This window comes from Marmota marmota, unplaced genomic scaffold (genome assembly GCF_001458135.2).
Source record: "Marmota marmota marmota unplaced genomic scaffold, marMar, whole genome shotgun sequence".
NCBI lineage: Eukaryota > Metazoa > Chordata > Mammalia > Rodentia > Sciuridae > Marmota > Marmota marmota.
This window is the reverse complement of record NW_026000103.1, coordinates 2,419,520-2,443,512: the sequence shown is the minus strand read 5'-3', so window position 1 is coordinate 2,443,512 and position 23,993 is coordinate 2,419,520. Positions and strand designations below refer to the sequence as shown.

At 36.4% G+C, this 23,993-nt stretch overlaps 1 protein-coding gene across 4 annotated transcripts in view; it reads left to right on the top strand.

Annotated features, from left to right (window-relative positions):
• The window catches only part of Adamtsl1 (ADAMTS like 1), a 905,649-nt gene that overhangs the window by 672,951 nt on the left and 208,705 nt on the right, over nucleotides 1–23,993 (top strand). For all 4 annotated transcript variants that reach the window (XM_048783907.1, XM_048783906.1, XM_048783909.1 and 1 more), the window contains 3 exons: nucleotides 1,885–2,011; nucleotides 15,352–15,426; nucleotides 18,844–19,001. In XM_048783907.1, the coding sequence (XP_048639864.1) occupies nucleotides 1,885–2,011; nucleotides 15,352–15,426; nucleotides 18,844–19,001 (360 nt within the window). The remainder of the gene's footprint in view (nucleotides 1–1,884; nucleotides 2,012–15,351; nucleotides 15,427–18,843; nucleotides 19,002–23,993) is intronic.

Sequence of the window (23,993 nt, the reverse complement as noted above, 5' to 3'; positions counted from 1 at the left end):
GGTAGAGAGAAGGGAGGGGAGGGGAGGGGAGGGGGGATAGGAAGGACAGCAGAATAAAATAGACACTATTATTACTGTGTGTATATATGTGACTGCATGACCAATGTGATTCTGTAACCTCTACACTCAAAAAATGAGAAATTATACCCCATCTGATTCAAATGTATGATATGTTAAGATTGTTGTACTGCCATGTGTATCTAATTAAAACAAATAAAAGATAATATGGAAAAAAGAAATATTAAAAACATCAACTATAGCAAAAAAAATAAATTTCCCCACTTACTTTGTAAAGACTTGTGACTTTATCAAGTCTAATTTGAACTAAGCATAAATGTTTTATTAGAAGCCTTTAGAACCTGGCTTATTACTAGCCAAGAGACCTTAGGCAAGATTAATAGCCTCAAGTACAAGGTGGGGATATCATATACAATCATTGTGGGAATCAATGACATATCTGTATTGTGTTTGGTACAGGAGAGGCCCAGTCAAAGAACAGGCTCTGCCACCCTCCATACCAACCCTCCAGTTTCCTCCATATAAATTCATGGACCTCATGTCTGATAGCTGGTTCTGTCTCTTTTTTTCTTAGCTGAAGTGCTAGTGAGAAAAGAAAGTATCTTCACTTCATTCATCAATACTTTATTAACTTATAGTCTACTAAACATTCTTCCAATTGCTTGGAATATGTCAATTAGCCCAACATACAACCCCTACCCTTATGTAGCTCACATTCTAAGGGACATAGAGAACCTGCAGATTATTTGTAACGTGCTTCCTGCTGCTTACCTCATGACTGAATATTTTATCAGTTTGACAAATCATAATTATTGACACTGGGAAATGTTTTTTTTTAATTTTTTAAAATTTTAATTTGTTATATATGACAACAGAATGCATTACAATTCATATTACACATATAGAGCACAATTTTTCATATCTCTGGTTATACACAAAGTTCAGTCACATTCTTCGTGTCTTCATACATGTACTCAGGGTAATGATGATCATCCCATTCCAAAGTCTTTTCTACCCTTCTAATCCCTCCCTACCACTCCCTCCCCTTTTCCCTTTGCCCTAACTAGAGTTCATTTAATCCTCCCATCCCACCCCCCTACAGCATATTATGAATCAGCATCCTTAAATCAGAGAAATCATTTGGCATTTGTTTTTCTTTTTGGGGGGGGATTGGCTAATTTTACTTAGCATTATATTCTCCAGCTCCATCCATTTACCTGCAAATGCCATGATATTATTCTCTTTTATTGATGAGTAATATTCCATTGTGTATATATACCACATTTTCTTTATCTATTCATCTACTGAAGGGCATCTAGGTCGGTTCCACAGTTTAGCTATTGTGAATTGTGCTACTATAAACATTGATGTGACTGTGTCCCTGTAGTATGCTGTTTTTAAGTCCTTTGGGTTTAGACACAGGCGTGGGGTAGTTGGGTCAAATGGTGGTTCCATCCCAGATTTCCAAGGAATCTCCATACTGCTTTCCATATTGGCTGCACCAATTTTCAGTCCCACCAGCAATGTATGAGTGGGCCTTTTGACACTGGGAAATATTTTTAAATTAATATTCTGTCATAGCAATAGTTCTTCTCTCCCTTACTCTTTCCCCATTCTTTCCTTTTCCCATTCTCTCCCTTCTACCTTCTTCCTATTTATATATTTGAACTATAAAGATATCTTTACCCACGTTATTTTTATTTCTTCTTAGCTTGGTTCAAACTGTTTCATCTCAGTCCCCTTCACAGGAAGTATGTTTTGGGGTCCCTGGGGATAAAGGGAGGGTCATTTCGTGGCAAATAGCCTTACATGGATCCCAGCATTGGGAGAAGCCCGGTTGAATTACACCTCTCTCTCTCTTTTTAGATCGTTGGCTGTGACCACCAGCTGGGAAGCACCGTCAAGGAGGATAACTGTGGGGTCTGCAATGGAGATGGGTCCACCTGCCGGCTGGTCCGAGGGCAGTATAAATCCCAGCTCTCTGCAACTAAATGTAAGACACTACAGAGAAGGGGCAATCTTTGGACTTGTTAACTTGTTATCCTTCCCTGGCTCAGCTCTGGTTCCCTGAGCAACCAGGGAAATGACACCTCCACCAAAGTGGAGAAGAATTTGAAAATGCTGAAGAAAGCTTCATGTCCCCACTTTGTGGATCAGTTTATATGGGTCAAGTCAGGTCACTGGTTGCAATGCCAAGAAGGAACTCTCTCCTTCTGAGGCTCAGCAGGAGGGAACTAGACATGTGTCTAGAGATGCTCTCTGAGCAAACATGGATTCTCCTGCCCAATACGAGGATAGACTATATTCAAGCTCCTGCCTGGGATATAGAGGAGAGAGTGGGAAGCTGGACACCACTCCCCTGCTGTCACTGTCAAATCACGTGATTTGCATTTACCAAGGGGCCTTTCAGAATTAATATTGGCAGTGATTATGTAAAGCCCTTTATTGATCTTTATGTCCCGAATTCTCTACACCAGCAAATATGTGCTTACTGTATATGCTTGTGCTGAGAATTTTAGCTGATCATCTCACTTAATCTTTTTAGCAATCACAAGAGCAAAGTAGTATTAATTTCCAGGAGGTGGATAAGATGACTGAAGCTAACTAGATTATGTGACTTTCTTAAAGTCACAGAGCTATAAAGATCCAGATAAGACCACTCTGATACTCAAGGACATACACATTTAATAGTATTTTGTCCTTGCTTGGCCTATTTTCTCCAGATATTACCTTTATCCAGAATCTCAATTGATCTGTGATTCAGGATCTCTTTCCACCCTGTCTCCCCTGACTCAGGAAATGAAAATGAGTGTCTTTGCTCAGTGTGGTTTTGTTCTCCTGACTTGTCAATTTGTTGGAGAAAAACAATTGGCTTAAGGTGAGTTTGTGGCTTTAAATGGACTTGGAGGTCAAGAAGGAAGATAAATGCAATTGTTCTGAGGTGCCCTGGAGAGCTATTCAGAGAGGTCATAAGGCAACTTGCCAGAAGGGTGGGCCTGGGGAAGAAGGAGCAGGAAGACAGACCTTGGGCCTTCAACACAGGTGGAGGGGAAAAAAAAACAGAGGCACAAGTTTCAGGAACTCTCCACCTTCTAGCTTCCCAGAAGCCATGAAAGATGTAATTCTGTAAAAATTAAAAATTTTTTAAAAGACTGTCAGGCTAAACTGAGGATGAGGTAACTTAGACATTAATACAGTACATTCAGGTGAGATTTTTCTTTGGTCATGTGTTGTAACTTTTATAAGATGAAAAATTAAAGAAATTTGAAGATAGAAACCAGGAATGAATAGAGGCATGATTCTGAGATTCAACTCTGAAGCTATGGTTGGATATTTAAGGGAACAATTACATTGGAAGGGCAACTCTTGGGCTATAATCGTAGCTCAGTGGTAGAGTGCTTGCCTGGCATGTGTGAGGCACTGGGGTCAATTCACAGCACCTCATATAAATAAATAAATAAAATAAAAGTGACAACTAAAAAGGAGAGGAGGAGGAGGAGGAGACGACTCTTGCCTCTTATAGAATTCTTTAAGGAATACTGGAAAAATTAAAATCTTTCTATTTGTCACATAATTGAGCCAGTGCCCATTATCTAGGAATAACCACGGGCACAAAGGGGGATGCCGAGTATGTGTAATAACTACTGTCTGGTGACTTCTGACAGCATGTCTTCCTGGTGGGGATCCTTCTGTATTCTCATGCCCCCCACCTTTCATTTTCGCGGAGGAGCCAGAACACGGATCCAGTAGACATTCTTCTTGTCCTCCTGTTAGGGAGTGACTCATGACCGCTGGGCCTTGAATCACAAAGGTGTAACAAAGGTGAAGAAACTCTTAAGGGAAAAAAAAATGAAACAAATTGGGAGCCATATGTCAAGTTCAGGTCTGCAAACAAATACCTCAATGAAAAGTGCTCTATTCAAGACCAACAGTGGGTAAATTATATAACACACAAGCTGATGATTATACATAATGACAAAATGCAATTGATTCGTTTACCTGAGCACTGATGATGCCTCATGACAAAGTGATTTATATCAATAAAGTCCAGCATATGCAATGCACCTCACCACAATCTATAGCAGATGCTGACCAAACTGCCTCACTTACGTTTTCTCCACCCCAGAAGAATCTTCTACCCTACATTTACAGACTGCAAGGCAGCCCACAGGCAGGGAAGATTAGGCTGCTCTGCAGGACCCAGAGTGCTGGCCAGGTGAGCTGTGCTCCACCCCTGAGGGTCTGGAGGAGTTCTGCCAGGTCTTTCCTCAAGTTCTGCCAAAAGGAGCCATAAGCCAGCCACATGCTCTTTTCGAACTCCTAGCATTTGGATTCCCCACATTGAACTCATTTTCTTTCTAAATTTATATCCAAGGTTTCTTTTCTTCTCCCCGTATGTTATCAAGACTCAGGGGAACAAAGAAAAAACAGAAGAGTGGAGAAAGACTAAGGTCGAACGTGCCAGAAGGAAAAAGAGAAATCAGAGGAACTTATCAAATGGCTGCCATTTACTGGTGAATAAAAAAGAAACCATTTTTGTAGGAAAAGACATTATAATTGACTATTACAAATACAGACCATGGAAATAAAGAAAAATCAAGGCTCTTCCCTCTTTTTAAAAGTACAAGACTATCTTTACATTTTTTTCCTGGTTACTTCTAGACTTGCCCAGCCTAATTAAAGAAAAAAAAAATAATCAATTAGTTAACATTACCTTGCTTTCCATTCTTAATATGATACAAGTTAATAAAACTTGTGGGAAAATGAACATTTAAATATACTTAGAAAGTTCTTAGACCTAGAGCCAGCCTATTTGCTATTAATTTGTCTACAACTTTACGGACCTCTCATCTCTGTATTTTGAAACCACCTGGGAATCCTAAAACTCTCTCTCTCTCTCTCTACCTTTCTTGAGTGGCAGAGGCCAGATAAACTAATTTATATCCAGATAAAATGAGTCTCTAATACTCAAAGATGTGCTACTCAGACTGTGACTCATAGTGATTTATAACGGCTATGGGCAAACATATTCCTGGACTATAAATCTGGCAAATTATTAATAATAAAACAAATACATATAAATCCCTATAAGTACAAAATACATATGATTTTTAAAGACAGCATAAAGCAGTAAATAAATTTCCACCTTGTGCCTAGATGCTTCAAGCTATAACCATTAGCCACTCAAGGATATATATTCATTTGGTCAACAGCAAGTACTTACTGGGCATCTGCTATATGCTTAGGAACTGTTCTAGGTGCTGGAAACACAGAAAAGACAAAAATCCTTTTGTGCATATACTAGTTTGAGAGGCAGATCGATGAAACATACATAAAATGCATATATGCATAAGGTGTTAGGAACTATAGAAAAAGTAAAGCAGGGAGAAGCACATGAGATGGGGATGGGCTGCCAGCCAGGAGTGTTGGAGTGGAATTGCAATTTTAATAGGTTACTAGGGAAAGGACTCATTGATAAGAAAGCATTTGAACAAGGATTTGATGGAGGATGAGGAGAGCATACTGCAAGTCATGGGGAAGAGAAAAAGCAAATGCAAAGTTCCTGTAATATGTACATTTGTGACATATTTTACAAAGAACAAAGAAGTTGATGGTGACTACAGTGAAAGTGAGTTTCAAAAATTCTAGAGGAAATTATGAAGGCAAGAAGTCATTAGATGGGGTTAGAATGGCCTGGGCATTGCAGAGTCATGTAAGAACTTTGGCTCTTAGTCTGAATGAGAGGAAAAGTCAGCAGGATTTTGAACAGAAGACTGACTTCTCTTGATTTATTTTTTTAAGGGATCACTCCATCCATGCTGAAAGTAGACTGTAGTGGAAGTAGGGAAACAGATGGGAAGCTACTATAGTAGGTCAGGTCACTGATGATGATGGCTTGGACCAGTAACTGTGGAAGGGAATAAAAGTGGTCCAATTCTGGATATAGTGTATTTCTTTGAATCTAAGACATCACTGATTGCAAGATGCACCATTATTTTAGGTGCTATAGGTGGAGAAAAAACAGCCATTGAAACTAAGAAACTATGACACAATGCTTTCAGATCACTTAGGAGTTTTACTTCATAGTTTTTAAAAGATCTATTTTAAATTTAGAAATATTTTTAATCATTGGTTACCCTTGTGCATACAACTGAAATAAATTGAGAAGTAAAACTAAACTAAGGCTTTTTCTCAAACAACTCTTTTAAATCACTTTTGACTTTGTACAACATCAGGAGCTCTTATGTTAGAGCATTTTGAAAAGAATACACAAAATAATTCAAATCTTTTGATACTGGTCCTTAAAAAAACAATTTATTGAGCTATTAATTGGCACTTAATGAATAGCATATTTAAAGTGTACAGTGCACACACTGTGCAACCATCCCTATGACCAAGGTCATAAACATATCCACCATCCAAAAGTTTTCTTGTGCCCCTTGTAATCCTTCCGGTTTCTTCCTGAACCTTCCCCCAGGTAACCACAAATGCTCTTTTGTCACTACAGATAAGATTGCATTTCTGGACTTTCATATAATTTGATTTATACAATACATACTCGCTCTGTCTGGTTTCTTTTATTCAGCATTATTTTGAGATTCATTAATATTGCAGTACCAATACTTCATTTTATTTTATTGCTGAGTGATAATTTCATCATATGGACATACCACATTTTTTTACCCATTTGTTGATGGGCAGCTGAGTTGTTTCCACATTGAGGCTTTTGTAAATAAAGTTCTTATGAACATTCACGTATGGACATACACTTTGATTTCTGTAGGATAAATTCCTAGGAGTAGGATGGCTGGATCATATGGTAGGTGTATAGGTAGGTGTATATTTCACATTTTAAGAAATTGCCACACTTTTTTTCCAGAGCGGCTTACTATTTTTCATTTCCATCAGCAGTACCTGAGAATTTCACATGTTCTGCATTCTTGCCATCACTTGGTATTATTGGTATTTTTCATTTTTAGCCATTGTAATTATTATGTAGTGGTATCTCACCACTGTTTTAGTTTGCATTTTCCTGAGGTCTAATGATATGGAATATCTTTCACGTTTTACTAGTTTATAATTGCTGCTATAGCAAATTAGCACAACTTAATGACTTAACGCAGTACAAATTTATTATTTTGTAGTTCTTTGAAGGTCAGAAGTTCAAAAGGGGTTTCATTGTGCTAAAATCAAGCTGTTAGCAGGCCCATGTTCCTTCTGGAAGCCCTGAGAGAGAATCCATTTTCTTCTGTATTGATTTTCCACCTTCTAAAGACCATATGCACCGAGGTATTTTAAAGCCAGCAACATAGCATCTAAAGGTTTCTCTCTGACTCTAATCTCTTCTTCTGCTTCCCTCTTCTATAGTGAGAATGTTTTTGATTCCATTAAATCCACTCAGATAATGCAGGACAATCATTTTGTTTCAAAATCAGCTGATAAGAAATCTTAATTCCATCAGCAGCTTTAATATACTCTTGCCATGTGACATAGCATGCTCATTAATTGATGGTCATCTTCGGTGGAAGACATATTATTCAACCTAGAATACATGTGTTTATTTACTCTTGGGTATAGGGTCAATTCAAGTATTTTGTGTTTTGTTTGTTTTGGTACTGGAGATTGAATCCAGGAGTGCTGTACCAGTGAGCTATGTCCCAGTCCCTTTCATTCTATTTTGAGATAGGATCTCACTAAGGTGCCCAGGCTGGCTTCAAAATTTAGATTCTCCTACCTCAGCCTCCCAAGTAGCTGAGATTATAGCTGTATACCACCAGGCTAAGCCTTTTACTCCCTCAAAAAATAAGCTGTTTTGTTTTAAAATAGGTTGTACTGTGGACTTTTGAGAATTATTTATATATTCTAGGTATAAATTCTTTGTTCTGTATGTGATTTTAAAATATTCTCTCAGTCTGTAGCTTTTTACCCCCAAATTACTTAACATTATCTTTCACAGAATAAAATTTTTTATTTAGATAAAGACCAAGCTATCAATGTTTTTCTTTCATGGATTAGGCTTTTAATGTCATATCCAAGAACTCCTTGACTAACCTGAGGTTACAAAGATTTCTCCTGTTTTATTCTAAAAGTAGCATAGCTTAACATTTTTACCTTTAGATCTATGACCTATTTTCAGTTACTTTTATGTACGATATAAGGTTTACATCTAGGTTGATTGCGTGCGTGTGTGTGTTGCGTGTGTGTGTGTGTGTGTGTGTGTGAGAGAGAGAGAGAGAGAGAGACACCCAATTCTTCCAGCATGGTTTGTTGAAAAGGCATCCTTTCCTCCCCTGAATTACCTTTAAATCTTTGTCTAAATTCCACTGACCATTTCTATACATCTGTTTCTGGACTCTCTATTTTGGTATATGTATCTATCTCTTCACCAATGCCGCATTTTTGCTGACTATACCTTCAAATCAGGTAGTATAATTCCTGAAACTTTTCTTTTGAACTAATTTTTGGTATTCCATTCTGTTTCTTTGCCTTTCCATATAAATTTTAAAGTCTGCTTGTCGATAGCCACAAAAAAAAATGTCTTCAGAATTTTCACTAGAATTCTACAAATTTATTTGGCAGGAAGGAGAATAATTTGACTTCTTTATTATGTTTGGTCACCCAATCTCTGAGGACTTTCTTGTCTCTCCATTGATGTAGATTGTCTTTGATTTCCTTCACTAGCCCTTAATACTTTTCAGCATATAGATCCTATATACTTTAGTTAGAGTTATACTTGTTGTACTTTCTTTTTTTTTTTAATATTTATTTTTTAGTTTTCGGCGGACACAACATCTTTGTTTGTATGTGGTGCTGAGGATTGAACCTGGGCCGCATGCATGCCAGGCGAGCGCACTACCGCTTGAGCCACATCCCCAGCCCCTCTTGTACTTTCTTTTAGCAGATGTTGTTATGTTCTTTATTTTCATTCTGATTGTATATTGCTAGTCTATAAAAACATGATTGATTTTTGTGTGTGAGCTATGTATTTTGCAAACTCACATAATCATTCTAAGAGATTCTTAGTAGGTTTCTGGAATTTTCTACTTAAACAATAATGTTGTTCACAAACAAGGACCATTTTGCTTCTACTTTTTCAATTTGCAAGTTATTTATTTCTTTTTTTTCTGGCCTTATTGGACTGGCTAGGGCATGCAATACAATAGTGAACAGGAGTAGTAAGAATGGGCATCTTGATTTAATCTTAAGAGGAAAGCATTTCATTTCTCACCAGTGAATATGATGTTGGCTATAAGGTTTTTTTTTTAATTTTTTGGCTATAAGTTTTTGTAAATATTCTTTAGCACAATGAGGAAGTTGCCTTCTTTTCCTAGTTGATTGAGTTATTATAATAATGCTAAATTTTATCAAATTCTTTCTCTGCCTCAAGTGATAATTGTGCAGTTTTCTTTTTTATTTATTTTTTATTTTGATGCAGTGCATAAATTGGTTTTCAAATAAAGAACCAACCTTCCATTCCTGGGATAAATCCCACTTGGTCATAGTGATAAACTGGGATAAATGAGTCTTGGGATAAACTCTTTTTAGTCATTGCTGTTCTATATATAGATCTGGCTTCATTTGCCAACATATCTATATTCATGAGATATACTGCCCTTTAGTATTTTTTTAAATTTTTTAGTTGTAGTTAGACACAATACCTTTATTTTATTTATTAATTTGTATGTGGTGCTGAGGATTGAACCCAGTGCCTCACACATGCTAGGCAAGCACTCTACCACTGAGCCACAACCCTGGCCCTATAGTATTCTTTTTTTGGGTAGTGTTTTGTTTGGTTTTAGTACAAGCATAATACTACCCTCATCTAATTAGCTGGGAAATGATCCCTCATCTCCTATGTTCTGGATAAGACTGTATGGAAATGATGTTATTTCTTGTTCAAATGCTTGGTAGCATTTACTGGTGAAATCTTGTGGACCTAGATTTCTTTTTCGGTACTTAACTTGTTAAATATATGGAATACAGTTATAATGACTATTTTAATGTCCAATTCTGTGTTTTGATTGTTTAGCTTTTCACTTTAATATGGAATAATGGAATATATATATATGTATTTGTTTGTTGTTTTACATGCCTGGTAATTTTTGACTGGATGCCAATCATTGTGAATTTTATTTTTGAGGTATTAGATATTTTTGTATTTCTATAAATAGTCTTGAACTTTGTTCTGGGAGTAGTTAACTTGAACTTGATCGTTTGGGGTCTTAAAATTTGGTAGGTGGAACCAAAGCCATCTTTGACCTAGACTTAATTATGCCTTTCCACTGAGATAAGTTCCTTCTAGATACTCGACATTCCATGACTTATGAAGTTTTTAGGTCTGGCTGGTGGGATGAGGTGCTAGTCTCAGGCCTGTGTGAACACCATGTCGTCTTCCTTATAGTTCTTTCATCAGCCTAAAGCAATTGCCTCACGTCCATGGATTGATCAGTGTGCTGCTGGATACATCAAGGGGACCATCTTAGCTCTTGGTTCTCTCTTGTATACTCTCTCTTGTCTGGTACTTCATTCTATAAATTCTAACGCTTGGATTCCTTGGACTTTTAGTTTTGTCTCAAGTCATGGAATCTACCAACCTCTACTATAGAACTTCCATTTCCAAAGCCACAGCCAGGAAGTTCTTGCAAGGCAATAATCTAGGGCAATATTAGGACTTACCTCATTTATTCCCTGAATCTCAGGAATTTCTGCCCTTTTTGCCTGATGTCCATTGTCTTAAAAACCTTGGTTTCATATAATTTTGTCATGATTTTTTGGTTGTTTCGGGCAGAATGGTAAATCTGGTCTTTGTTACTTCACAGAGGCAGAAGTCCTGGTGCTTTGCTCTTAACTTGCCTTTGAAATTATGTCTCTCTAAACACCTTTTGACTCCCTCTGTGAAAATGTTAAGCTCTTCTGATGCTTCACCTCCCTGCAACCACCACAATCATTTGATTCCTGAGAGCTAAATGAGTGTGTTCTGTTGTTTTCGAATTTTCTTCAGAGCTGCTCCATTTCACAAGTTTGATACTAGCTGTTCTGATGTTAGCACCTCTGTAGGCAGATAGCTGTGACCAATTCCTCTCTGGGTGAGAGGAAATTTAAGGCACTACAGTGTGAGAGATACTCTCATTTTATATTTGTTAAAATAGGAAATGTTGTTCATCTCAGAATCAATGAAATGGGGTATTTTGACAATAGGATTTTCTAACTTATTAAATATAAAAATGAACAAAAGATTTTGGCCTAGGAATCTGAAAGGATGAAATTTTCCAGTTGGGGAAGCAGAGAACATCTTGTTTGGTCTGTGCAGCATACATTCTCCCATGCGTCCTCCATTATGCAATTACTGATAAATAAATACACACACACACACACACACACAGACACACACGTGTATATATATTTGTAGTACCAGGGATTGAATCCCAGGGGTACTCTGCCACTGAGACACACAGCCACCCCTTTTTATTTTTATTCTGAGACAGGGTTTCACTAGGTTGCCCAGGCTGGCTGGACAGCCAACTAGCTGGTCAGAGGTGTGTGCTACCACACCTGACTACTTGATATATTTTAGGGATAGTAAAATTGGCATGTAGGTTTAAAATATATCATTAAAACCTCATCAGTTACAGCAGAAAAATTTTTATGTAGCCAATTGTATTAGCAACAATGGATCTTTCATTTTAAAAAAATGGAATTAAGGATTAGCGCCAATGTTGAGAGAGAAGATTCTTTAAAAAAACACGAATTTATTAACAACTAAAAATAAGATAAACTCAGATATTAGAATAGGAAAGCCTGATTTTCAAAATTTTAGCATTATCACCTTTCTCTGATACACCAATAAATCTCACAGAACATTCACATATTGCAAAATTTAAAAACTAATATAAATGTTCTATGTAAAAAAGTATAGAATATACATGTCAATATAGTTTTTTTAGAGGAAACCTTAGGTAAAATTCTTGGTAGTCATTTCCTTGAGAAAGGACATTTACAATTCATATATATGAAATGACAGAATTTATGATTCCCATAGAAAGCTTGTCCATTTAACTGAGAAAGAGGTTATCTAATCTGTGAAGCTGGTCTTTGAATATTATTGACATATTTTTAAAAATATATCTAATAGACTGGCACCATGGTTCTTCCAGAAAGCCAGGAGATATTTGGCAGGTGTACCTGGTCATAAAACAGCGTGCCTTTGTAGGAAAGGGTAATCAGAGGAATGAAGGGCACTGTAATAGAGATGTGGATACCTGCCTCACCAGCCACACTGCTATATTAATCACACAGGAGGCAGGTGTTACAAGACACCAGATTACACTTGGATTCTGGGATCTCTCTGTCTGTCTGTCTGTCTCTCTCTCTCTCTCTCTGTCTCTCTCTGTCTCTGGTACTAGGAATTGAACCTAGTGGTGCTCTATCACTGAGCTACATCCCCAGCCCTTTTTATTTTTTTTATTTTGAGATAGGGTCTCACTAAGTTCTTCAAACTGGCCTCAAACTTTCTACCTTTCTGCCTCAGGCTCCCCAAATAGTCTCAGATCTCTTAAACACTTTTTGGTGTACAACACTGTAGTAGAAGCCAAGTAGAAGAATCCCCCAAACTGTCCCAAATTACCAAGAATTTATCAGCAAATATGACAATTTTAATATAAGTACAACTCAAAAGAGCAGTTTTTTTGTCAGCATACAGAAAATGAAAAATCTAACTTTCTTCCCTATTTTGCTTTTCTTAAATTAAGAGCACCATTTCTTAAACTATGTTCAAAGATATATCAGGTGATATTAACAGCTGATATATAAGAAAGATTCTCTAGATTAATGTATTTGGTATACCCTGGGTTAAATAGAGTGAAATAGGTTCAGGACTCCTTAAGAAACCAAATAATGAGCTTTTGGGATTTCCATGATCAGTACACAGGATTTCCCCACATATTTTTCCTTAGATTCCTTTTTCAGGGACCACTATGTGGGGCTGATGGTTTTTTGTTTTGGTTTGGTTTTTGTTGTTGTTGTTGTTGTTTTTGTTGTGGATGATAACGATGATGATTATTATTATTTGTCTTCTTTGAGTCCCTGGTTCCTAAGTTGGAGCATGACACTAAGAGACAATTTAAAACTATCTGTAGAATAAAGTAATGAATTTATTAATTTTCTAGTGACCTTCCAGGAGCCCAACAGACCTTTTCTCAGTAGAAGAATAGACCGAGAGTCTTCCTGCCTCAGTGCTGTATACTGCCACTGGCTCAAGTTTGCACCAGCCTGAGTTACTCCATTTTTCTCTTTGACTAGACAAGTGCAGAGGGCAGCAGAAGATATTCTGCTTTTTTCTGGTCTATTTTCTTCATCCTGCCCTCTTCCCCACCCCCTACAGAAACTTCTAGGTTCCTAACCCCGTCATCTTCCTGGATCATACAAATGTTACCACAACAGCCAAAAGCCCAGGGTTAATGCCTCAGTGTGTGAATGTGTTCCTTCTCAGCAAAGCAAGAGTGAGGCTGCCGGAGTTGTGTGGGGGTCAGAAGCCTGCCGCTGAGCATTGCAGGCCAAACAGACAGCTTCCCTTTTACTTGCACTTTATTTGACCTGTGGATAAACAAAGACATTCTATTTCTAGAAATCCCATTGTTTTCACTGCTTTGAATTTCTTTTGCAAACTTAAAAATTCATGTCTTTATGCAAGGCATAGAAGGCTCTGTGGGCCAGCCTGAACATTTTTAAGTTCCTTGTCTATATTCCCCCTTACATTTTTTTTTATATACCACAAAATCTTAGCTCTGTGGAATTCAGCCTTTTCTTCAACAATGCATGACATTAAAAACAGCTATAAGGGTGTAGTGTGAGTAGAATATTCAATATTGCAGAGAACTCATAAGTGTAACCTCTTCAGGGCAGGAATTAAGATCTGATTCTCCTTCTTCAGTCGATGGGTCATGTGCTAGGGGCCTTGGAGTATTTAAAAACACTCTAAAAGTCTTTCAGTACCTATTTTGAAAGAGATTTGCAAGAGAGGGAGGAAACGAAAATGTACAGAATATCTAGTGTACCTAGTGTATTCCAGACATTTCATCTATGTAGCTCTATCCATCTTTATATCTTTTCATGACAATATTATAAAGTAGTTGTTGCATTCTTTGTTTTATAAACAAGGAAACCAAGAACCAGGAAAGTTAGATAAATTCTAAGATTCACGATTTAAGTTCTCCCCAAACTAAGATGATTATGTTAAGGTTTAGAGGAACTGAGTAACTTTGGGGATTCTTTTATTTAAACTAAATTGTTCCCATGAGAGGGTGATAATGTCTAATATTGGAAAGATTTGTAGGAACCAAGAATCAATGGAGCTTCTGAAGTGCTGGTGAGTTCCTGAGAATGGGTCTTTCTTGTCCTTTGAAGGACCTTTCAATCCATTTGACCTTGGACTTCATTATGCTTCTCAGAGGCTACATTTTTCATCCTAGAATTATCTCTGGCTACATCAACGTTGTGGGTGAAAGTAAATAGCATAATTTAAGTGAAAGTGCAATTCTGCAGTGCTATGTAAATATATATTATTGCCATATATATAAATATATATTATTGGGGTATAATTGGGGAGCTTGTAATGTTCCTCTAATCTTTAAAAAGAACTCTGTTTCTAATAATTTAGGCTCAATTGGTAAAGAGTCTGATAATTAATCTACTATAAAATGATCTATGATTCAGCCAACTGTAAAAAATATATTTCAAAAGAGAGGGGGTTATATATCGAAAAATGCTAACCACCATATATGGAGTTCTTACAATATGCAGTATGTGAAGAACTAGGTAGAACAACCAGAGGCATGACTTCTGTCCTTGAAGGGTTTAAAGCACATAATCATATTTTCACCTCCTTTTATCTTTCCTACTCATCCCAGAACACTGCCAGTGAGAAGTCCAGATTCTAATGTGATATATTCATAAATTCATCCTTCAAACATTAGAATTCCTTTATATTTTAAAATCCAACACAAATGCTGTAATCCAGGGAAACTTGATGGTTCAAGGCCAGATTTCAAAATCAAAAAGGAAAATGTTCAATCAATATGTCAACATACCAAAACTCACATTTTCTTTATAAGGCCAAATCCTCACTATGTTAACCAGTGACTGGCTTCTTTGGCACATTTTATTTTGAAGAAGGTAGACATTTTAATACCCAAACATTGTATTTCCCTTTTCAAACACAAAAACAAACTCTCAGTTTTTTAAAAGTTATGTTAAGTCACTGCCTTTGTACAAGAGACAATTAATAGTTTTGTGTCAAATTATGTGCTTTTAAAATTTTGCTTTGTTTCTCTCTAGTGGATGATACCGTGGTTGCCATTCCCTACGGAAGTAGACACATTCGCCTTGTCCTAAAAGGACCTGATCACTTGTGTAAGTAAACCCAATGTTTTCCTTTGGGGATTGGGAGGTTTTGCCATTATTATTTATTTTTGTTCCAGAAAGTTTTAAAACACAAGAGTACAAATCTCTCCACTCTATCAGAATATGATATTTTGTCTCTCTTTTGGCTGCCTGATGAGATGGCAGAAACCTCTGTGGTAATTACTGATAGCCACAGTCATCCTGAAAAATGCAAATAGATGGTCCTGATGAGATGTTAATGGGGGTTGGGCACATGCTTATGCTCTTCTTTCTCTTTAATCCATCTCAATCTTTTTTTTTAAATCTTACCACTCCTTTCTTCTTCCTCTTTCCAACCCTTCCTTTCTTTCCTTCATTTTTCCCCCTAATCTCATATTCCATTACTTAATCAATCCAGATAAACACAAAACTACCAAACAAACTGAAATCTCCTATGTATTAAACCAGGGCCCTTATATATTAGAATTCAGGATTAGAAGGTAATTAGAAACCCAAGGATCAAATGATAGCTTTAGCCCTCTAAGGTTTGTGCAAAAATTGATCTCTAGTCATGCCAGGGCAGCAATGCACAGTCAGATTACTTTTTTTTATTACTGCTTAGTTCGTTTTAGATGTACATCTGTAAGTTACAAGCAGAAACTTATAGGCTATAAACAAAGGTGAAGGTGGGAGAGATTATGCTAACATTTTCTAAGAAATTTGGTTTCATTTGAAGGCTTTCACCTCATTTGGTCCCTTGAGCCCTCTAATCTCTAATCTAATTGTTCCTGGATTCCCACAAAGACATCCCTTATCTTTTCTCCTTCTCCTCTCCCACACGTCTATGAAACCAATTTAAATAGCAAGTATTATTTTTTAGTAATTAGATTATAATGAATGAAACTATGCTAGAAAGATCAACAAGAGGAAGAGAATCAGAACCTGTGAAAGTTAATATAGCATACTCTAGTCTTCAAAAATAAAAATGAATATTTTTCATCAAAAAGGTAGGATATGAAGGGTCCTGTGAAACAAAAGAAGAAGTGAAGTACAGTTTAGGCAAAATGAAAAAGCACTGATAAGTCACCTTATATTGGTCCAAATTATTTTCTAATTCTGAACAATCTTATAAAAGATAGCATTCACATGCCAAAGTTAATATATGCATGTATAGTATTACAGGTCAAATGATTTGTTTTTCCCCTTGAGAACTGGACAGAGCTAACTGATAGTGTAACAACCCCACTCAGAAACAGTATTTTTGTCATCAGTAACAGAGACAGAAATAAAATATTCAGTCTGAGATTACTATTAAGTGGGGGAATGACTCCTCATTGCAGAAAAAGATTTAAAAGAAAAATTGATTTTTATAAATATATTAGTCTCCCAAGTTTCCTGATTACATAATCACCAAGAAATTGAAGAGTTGTCCTTATTTGGTTTAATTGATTTGCAGATGTGATAGGTAAAGACTGAAATGATATTCATAAATGATGAAAAGCAATATATGGTCTGTTTTTTTTTTCCACCTAACACACATACCGTTGGCAAATGTAGCTGTTTTGTTTTGTTCTGTTGCTATTGTTGTTTTGCATTTGGCATGTATTTCAGCAGAATGAATGTGGAAGTGATTCCCTGTTTCTCCTGCAGCCCTTTTGCCCTTCATTCCCAGAAACTGGTTCAGTATGGGACTAACCTTAAATATTTAGTGCCAGATCAGAAGACTAGGTGATCTTGTCCAGCCCCAGCTCATCTTTAATCAAAAGTACATCGAGAAGAACAGCTGGGAGACCTCTTCATAAAATTGAATCAGATGTTCAGATCCAGGCCTAGACCTCCAGGATTTTTCCAAAACTATGTTAATTCATGTTCTGGAGCTATTTCTGCAATTGCACGTAAGGCAGCTTGAGGAATAAAGGCTGGAGGAAGGAGATTCAGCACTGCGGCTTTCCTCTTTTGATGATAAATATGATTCCCAAATCCAGTGTCCCCTTGAGGTTCTCCTGTGGGGCCCTATGTCCTGTGGGGTTCTCTCCATCCTGGGGCAGAATGGTAAAGCCTGACATATCCTATGAGAAGGGCTCCACAGACTTCATCAGAAGGTCACTGTGTATTTAGTTGAATACCAACATTTTCCATCTTTGGTATTCCTTAGAGTAGAGAACTTGTGGTAGTCTGAGTCTCAAATAATAAAGTACAAAATACTTTAGGTACTTGAGTACCTCCAGAGACCTTAAAATTGTTTTTAACACAGAACCCCAATCATTAAACAGATAGAGCCATTCTGACTGAAGCTGTGGTAGGAAGCCTGGAGCGCCACACAAGCCTTCTGTCTTTCTGCTGAACAGGCACTGCCAAGACCAAAGGTTTTGTGCAATTTTAGAAACAATTAGACTTAATCCATCTATTTTTCTTCATCTCCTAGACAATTTCTATAGATCCCCTGTCAGTCAGAGGAGAACATAGTCTTCTCTGGCATACATATCATAAGCAATATCATCCCAGTATGTTCTGATTTCATACAACAAATGATGTTTCATAGACTCTGTCATTGACAAAATTCAGATCTAAATGCTGCAGGAATCAAGTTTTCTTTTTGTATCAAGTACTTATAAAATACTATATATGTGTATAACATTGAATTAGTTATCAAAATTAATTTTTAAAAGAGAAAAGGTAAAAAAGAATAGCCCCTGTCTTTAAGCCACTACAGTTTTGGTTTTTGGTACCACGGATTGAACCTGCTTAACTACTGAAACACATCCCCAGCCCTTTTTATTTATTGATTTTTTTAAAATTTTTGACACAGGGCCTTGCTAAGTTGCTTAGGGCCTCACTAAGTTGCTGAAGCTGGCTTTGAACTTATGATCCTCCAGCCTCAGCCTCCAGAGCTGCTGGGATTGCAGGTATGCACTACTGTACTCGGTCACTATAGTTTCTTCATCCTGAGCAATAGCATATATGAATTAGCAACCAGAAATTTTTTTAAAAAAAACTCAAGTTAAAGCCTAAATATAAACCCTCATGGATGCTGAGGCAACTCTGAGAGGCACCTGGGATCTCATAGGACAAAAAGAAGAGTGAAGGATAGCCCAAACTGAGGGCCATCCAAACAGAAACCACTGAGTTGTGTATGGGAGATGGTTTAATCAAAGAAAAAGGGTTTCTGTAGATTGGTGTTTCCACAGGAGGTCATCTGAGCAAATCAAATTTTTTTTGTGACTGGAGCCTTGAATGCTTGGCTAATGAATTTTAAAATAATTTTATTTGTAGCATAAATTCCTATGTGATCCAGAAATGCCTATATATTTCATTTATATCACTATATAAATAAAAAAAATCACTATATCCATAGCTCAAAACTTTGTTACATAAACTGTGCTTACATGTGGTCTATCGTAGCCCCGGGAACATTTCTCTTTCCTCTTCATGTGTCTGATTACACAGATTTGGAAACCAAAACCCTCCAAGGGGCTAAAGGTGAAAACAGCCTCAGCTCTACAGGAACATTTCTCGTGGAAAATTCTACTGTGGACTTCCAGAAATTTCCAGACAAAGAGATTCTGAGAATGGCTGGACCACTGACAGCAGATTTCATCGTCAAGGTGAGCCCACTTAGGTATCTTATTTTCAAGCTACATCCAAACTGATGGTACTTACTATCTCCCAAAGAGAGATTACACATTAAGTTTTGATATATATTTGAAAAGGCTATTTGTTATCTAGGAAATATTTAATTCAAAGTTATTGAGCAGGCTACATCTAGACTTAATAAGAATATATTATTTTTGGGAATATCTTTATTCGTATATACATGCACATACATATATACATACACAATATACATACACATACACTCATGCATATATGTGTGTATATGTCACTATATATATGTGTGTGTATGTATGTATTCATAAACATATATTTATATGTATTGTTATATATATTGATATATATCAACAATATATATAAATATATGTTATTGATTAAAATGACCCCACCTAAGAATCCAGGGTATCATTGGTTGGGGGATATAAACTTTCTAAACAATTAGGATAGAGTCATTGCCTCATAGAGTATCCTCAGTAAAAGTAAAATACAAACAGATTATCCCAGACATAGGTTTGGTCCACTAATCATGCTTGCAATGGCAAGTTCTGTTTTCTCTTTTCCTGGCAATAAGACTAACTTGTTTCCTTCTATCAGAGCTTCCCTACTCTTCAAGGTAATATAAAACACATTGCTGGAAGCAACATACACATTCTGTTGGAAAAATGCACACACTGGGAGAACGTTTGGGAATCACAATAAAATAAAACATATTTTTTGCTTCAGTAGGTCAGGAGGACCTGAAGGATTTCAGCTGTAAAGCTGTAAAACTTGTAATGTGTCCAGGACTCCATAAATTTTTTTTCATCATGGGACTTGGAGCCAGAGGACATTTGATTTAAGCTAAGACTTGATGACCCCATGGCAGCTGAAAGTAAAAATGCATATAGGAAAATGTGATAGGCAGTGAGGCTGGAATGGAAGAAGGGTTGCAGAATTCTATCCTCTGTGCCTAAATGCATGGTAGCTCTTTTTAATCTAGTCCAGATGCCAACCACATGGACATGGACAAGAAGCTACAAACCATTAGAGATAGCTCACAATAGGAATTATATTGTAGGAATTAAATAATTTCTGTTAAGTAAGCGAATTCAGAAAAGAAATGAGATATGTCTTTACTCTTGGAAGTCCTTAGAGTATGTTGAATAGATCATTTATACCATAGTAATTTCCCCCATGGCCTTGCAAGGGTTCATCTAGAATTGAATTCAAATAACATTATACCTTTTTAAATAGTTCATAGCACTGTCAAATGCATTTCATCTATCAAGTTGTCTTCTGTGCACTACTACTTGGATATCCTATAGGCCCAATGAGCTCAACATATTTAAAATTGAACTTGTATAGCTCTTTTAGATAAGAAGTGCATCATCTATCCAGGAAAGTCAGAAACCTTTGATTCACTCTGATATTGCCTTCTCTTAAACCAAACACTCAACGTTGCCTGGTTTGCCTCTATTCCACCTCTCAGGATTTTTTTTTTCTTCTCCATCCTTGCTGTCTCTGTCTTATGTAGTCAGGCCTTCCCATTTTCTCACCTGAGCTAATACAATGGACTCTGAGTAATTTTCCAGCCTCTGATCCATCATGTATGTTGCCTTCAGAATGAGTTTTTGAAGTCATAATTCTACTTTCCATAATCCTTCATAGTCCCTCACCACTACTCACTGCTCTGAAGTTAAAATGCAAATGCATAGCATAGTATCTATGGGTACTATCGAGTATCTGGATTCTGCCTACCTTTCCAGCCTCACCTTTAATGTTGCCCTGTTTCAGCCAGTGAATGACTTCATGCCCTCACACCTTCCTTCTCACAGGCTCAGTGACTTTGTAAAGCGCAGTGTTCTCTGCCTGGAATGCTCTCCATTTTTTCTTGCATTCTCTTCAGTAACTCCTGTTTGTTCTTTGATTTCTTCTTCCAGAAGTATTCCAGAACTTCATCCCAAATTTCTGTTTGCATTGGGTTTCTGTATTTGTATTCATATCTCCATAAGAAGAGACCAGTGAGCTTGAGTAAGTGCTGAGTGGATAAGGAATATTGCATAAAGCAATTGTTTGAGAAGAGCAGATGCTGACATCTGTTTTACCCACCAGAAAACTTAGCTTCAGGGAAGTTGAATGACACCTAAGTACACCCATGGTAAACCAGGACTAGAAATCACATCTCTTTTCTTCCGGCCCAGAACTCTTTTCAGTATTCTATGTTGCTTCAGTATTTTATTATTTCCTCTTAAGAGTTCACTACAAAACATCAGGAATCAAATAAATGTAACCTTATTTTAAGACAAATTATGTAAAATTAAATTGAATTTACATGTTTGGAAAAGAGCCAGATAATTTCAGAAAATATAGAAGAAAAAGAAGAAAAATACCTTTTTTCCAATGATTTGTCATGAAATAACTTTTTCTTCTCCAATTTTCCTCATGAAAATTAGCCTTTGATTTATCATTTTCCACAATTCAGTATTAAAAATTATATAATAGTATGTAATTTGGCTTTTAATGTAATTCAAAATTTAGTCTCTTCTGCACTATATATTTTTTATTAATCAGATACCCTTTATAAATTTAAAAGGCAGTGTATCTAATTCTTAAGCCAATTTCACATTAATAAACTTCATTAGAAAGAATCTCTATAATCAGCAGATTCCATGTGTATATATATTTTCTTTATCTGTTCATCCATTGATAGACACTTAGATTGATCACATATCTGCCAGTGTAAATGATGCTGTAATAAACATGGGCATGCAGATGTTTCTTCAATTAGTTGATTTCATTTCCTTTAGATGTATACCCAGGAGTGGGATTGTTGAAGCATATGATAGTTCTACTTTTAATTTTTTTGAGGAACCCCCATATTGTTTTTAAATAGTTAGACCACTTTACATCCTCACCAACAGTATGAGAGTTTCCTTTTCTGTACATTGTTGCTGACACTAATCTTTTGTCTCTTCTATAATAGCAACCATTCTAACAGACTTGAGGTGACATCTCATAGCAGTTTTGATTGCATTTCCCTGATGAACTCATGATGTTGAGAATTTTTTCATATACCTGTTGGCCATTTGCTCATCTTCTTTTGAGAAATATATATTCAAACCACTTGTCAACTTTTTTTTTCTTTTTGTAAGGAGATTGAACCCAGGAGTACTTAACCACTGAGCCACATCCTAGCCCTTTTTTTTTTTTTTTATTTTTTGGATACAGGGTCCCAGGCCTCCTGAGTCACTGGGATTTAGGTGTGCAGCATTGTGCCTGGTTTTGGTGATTGTTTCTTTTCTTGGGGGGTGGGTACCAGAGATTGAACTCAGGAGCACTTGACAACTGAGCCATATCCCCAGTTCTATTTTATATTTTATTTAGAGACAGGGTCTCAGTTGCTTAGCACCTCACTTTTGCTGAGGCTGGCTTTGAACTCACTATCCTCCTTCCTCAGCCACCTGAGCCACTGGGAATACAGGTGTACACTACAGCACCCAGGTATTGATTGTTTCTTTTGCTGTATAAAAACTTTTTCATTTGAGGTAATCCCATGTTTTATGTTTTTGCTTTTTTGCCTTTGCTTTGGGGGTCAAATCCAAAAAATCATTGTTCAGACCAAGGTTGTAAAGCATTTCTCAATGTTTTCTTCTAGTATTATTATAGTTTCAGGACCTACTTTTTAGGTCCTAACTTTTGTGTATGGTGTGAGTTGATTTTTGTGTAGAGTGTGAGATAAGGGTCGAATTTCATTCTTCTGCCTACAGATATCCAGTTGTCCAGACACCATTTATTAAAGAGACTCTCCTTTCCCCAATGTGTGTTCTTGGCAACTTTGTCAAATATCAATTGACCATAAGGCCCAGATGAATTTCTGAATTCTGTATTCTGTATCTTTGTTCTGTCTTTATGCAAATCCCATGCTGGCATGATTACCACAGGTTTGTAGTAGATTTTGAAGATAGAGTTATGTCTCCATTGTTGATTTTGGATTAAGACTGCTTTGGCCATTCAGGGTTAAACAGCAAATAGTACAAGTGTTCCTTCTTCTCTCTATTCTTGCCAACACTTTTTCTTTCTATTTCTGTAAAAATATCATTGGATAGAAATTAGATTGAATCTGTAGATCACTTTAGGTAGTATGGACATTTTAATGATATTAATTCTTTCAATCCATAAACATGGGATATTGTTTCATTTATTTCTCTCTTGCTCAATTTCTTTCTTTGGTGTTTTGGTTTTCAGTGTATAGACATTTCACCTCCTTGGTTAAATTTATTCCTAGCTTTTTTTTTAAGTAACTATTATAAAAGGGAAATTTTTACTTGTTTTTTGAATAGTTTGTTTTTAGTGTATAGAAATACAATTGATTTTTGTATGTTGAATTTTTATCCTTCAACTTGCCTGGATTAATTTATTAATTAGAATAGTGTTTTTAGCGTTTGCATTATGTATTATATTAAGTTGTATCCTCTTTTTAAATAAGATTCCCAGGAATATAAAGGGCCATTTGTCAATCTCTTCATGGAACTTTATTGCCAAAATACCATTTATGATTTTTTAAAAGGAAATGACTTTTTTTGGCATAAAAGGGAGATTTCCTCACAACAAAGGAATTGTTACTTATTGCTATCGGTTCCAAAAGAATGTTTTAGGATCTCCTTTTCCAACCACCTTTAAATCTTTCTCATCTTGCTTCCTATGGGAGCATTTCTTCCAAAAATTTAAACTTGATACATTGACTGAGCAAACAGTTTTGGCAATGCCAGTGTAGTGTGGTAGAATAGATAAGCACTCTAGAATTTAATATATCCTGCTGCTTACCGAGTGTGTGACCATGAGCATGTTGGTTTACTTTCTTGAGCCTGTTTACTCATTTATAAGATGGTAATATAATACTGCTTTCTTCCAATAGAGCCCTTGTTAGGGATTAAGTGAGATAATATGTATAAAAGTAGATAGAATCAAATTACTTCCTTCCTGTTTTTGAAATACTTTAACCTCCA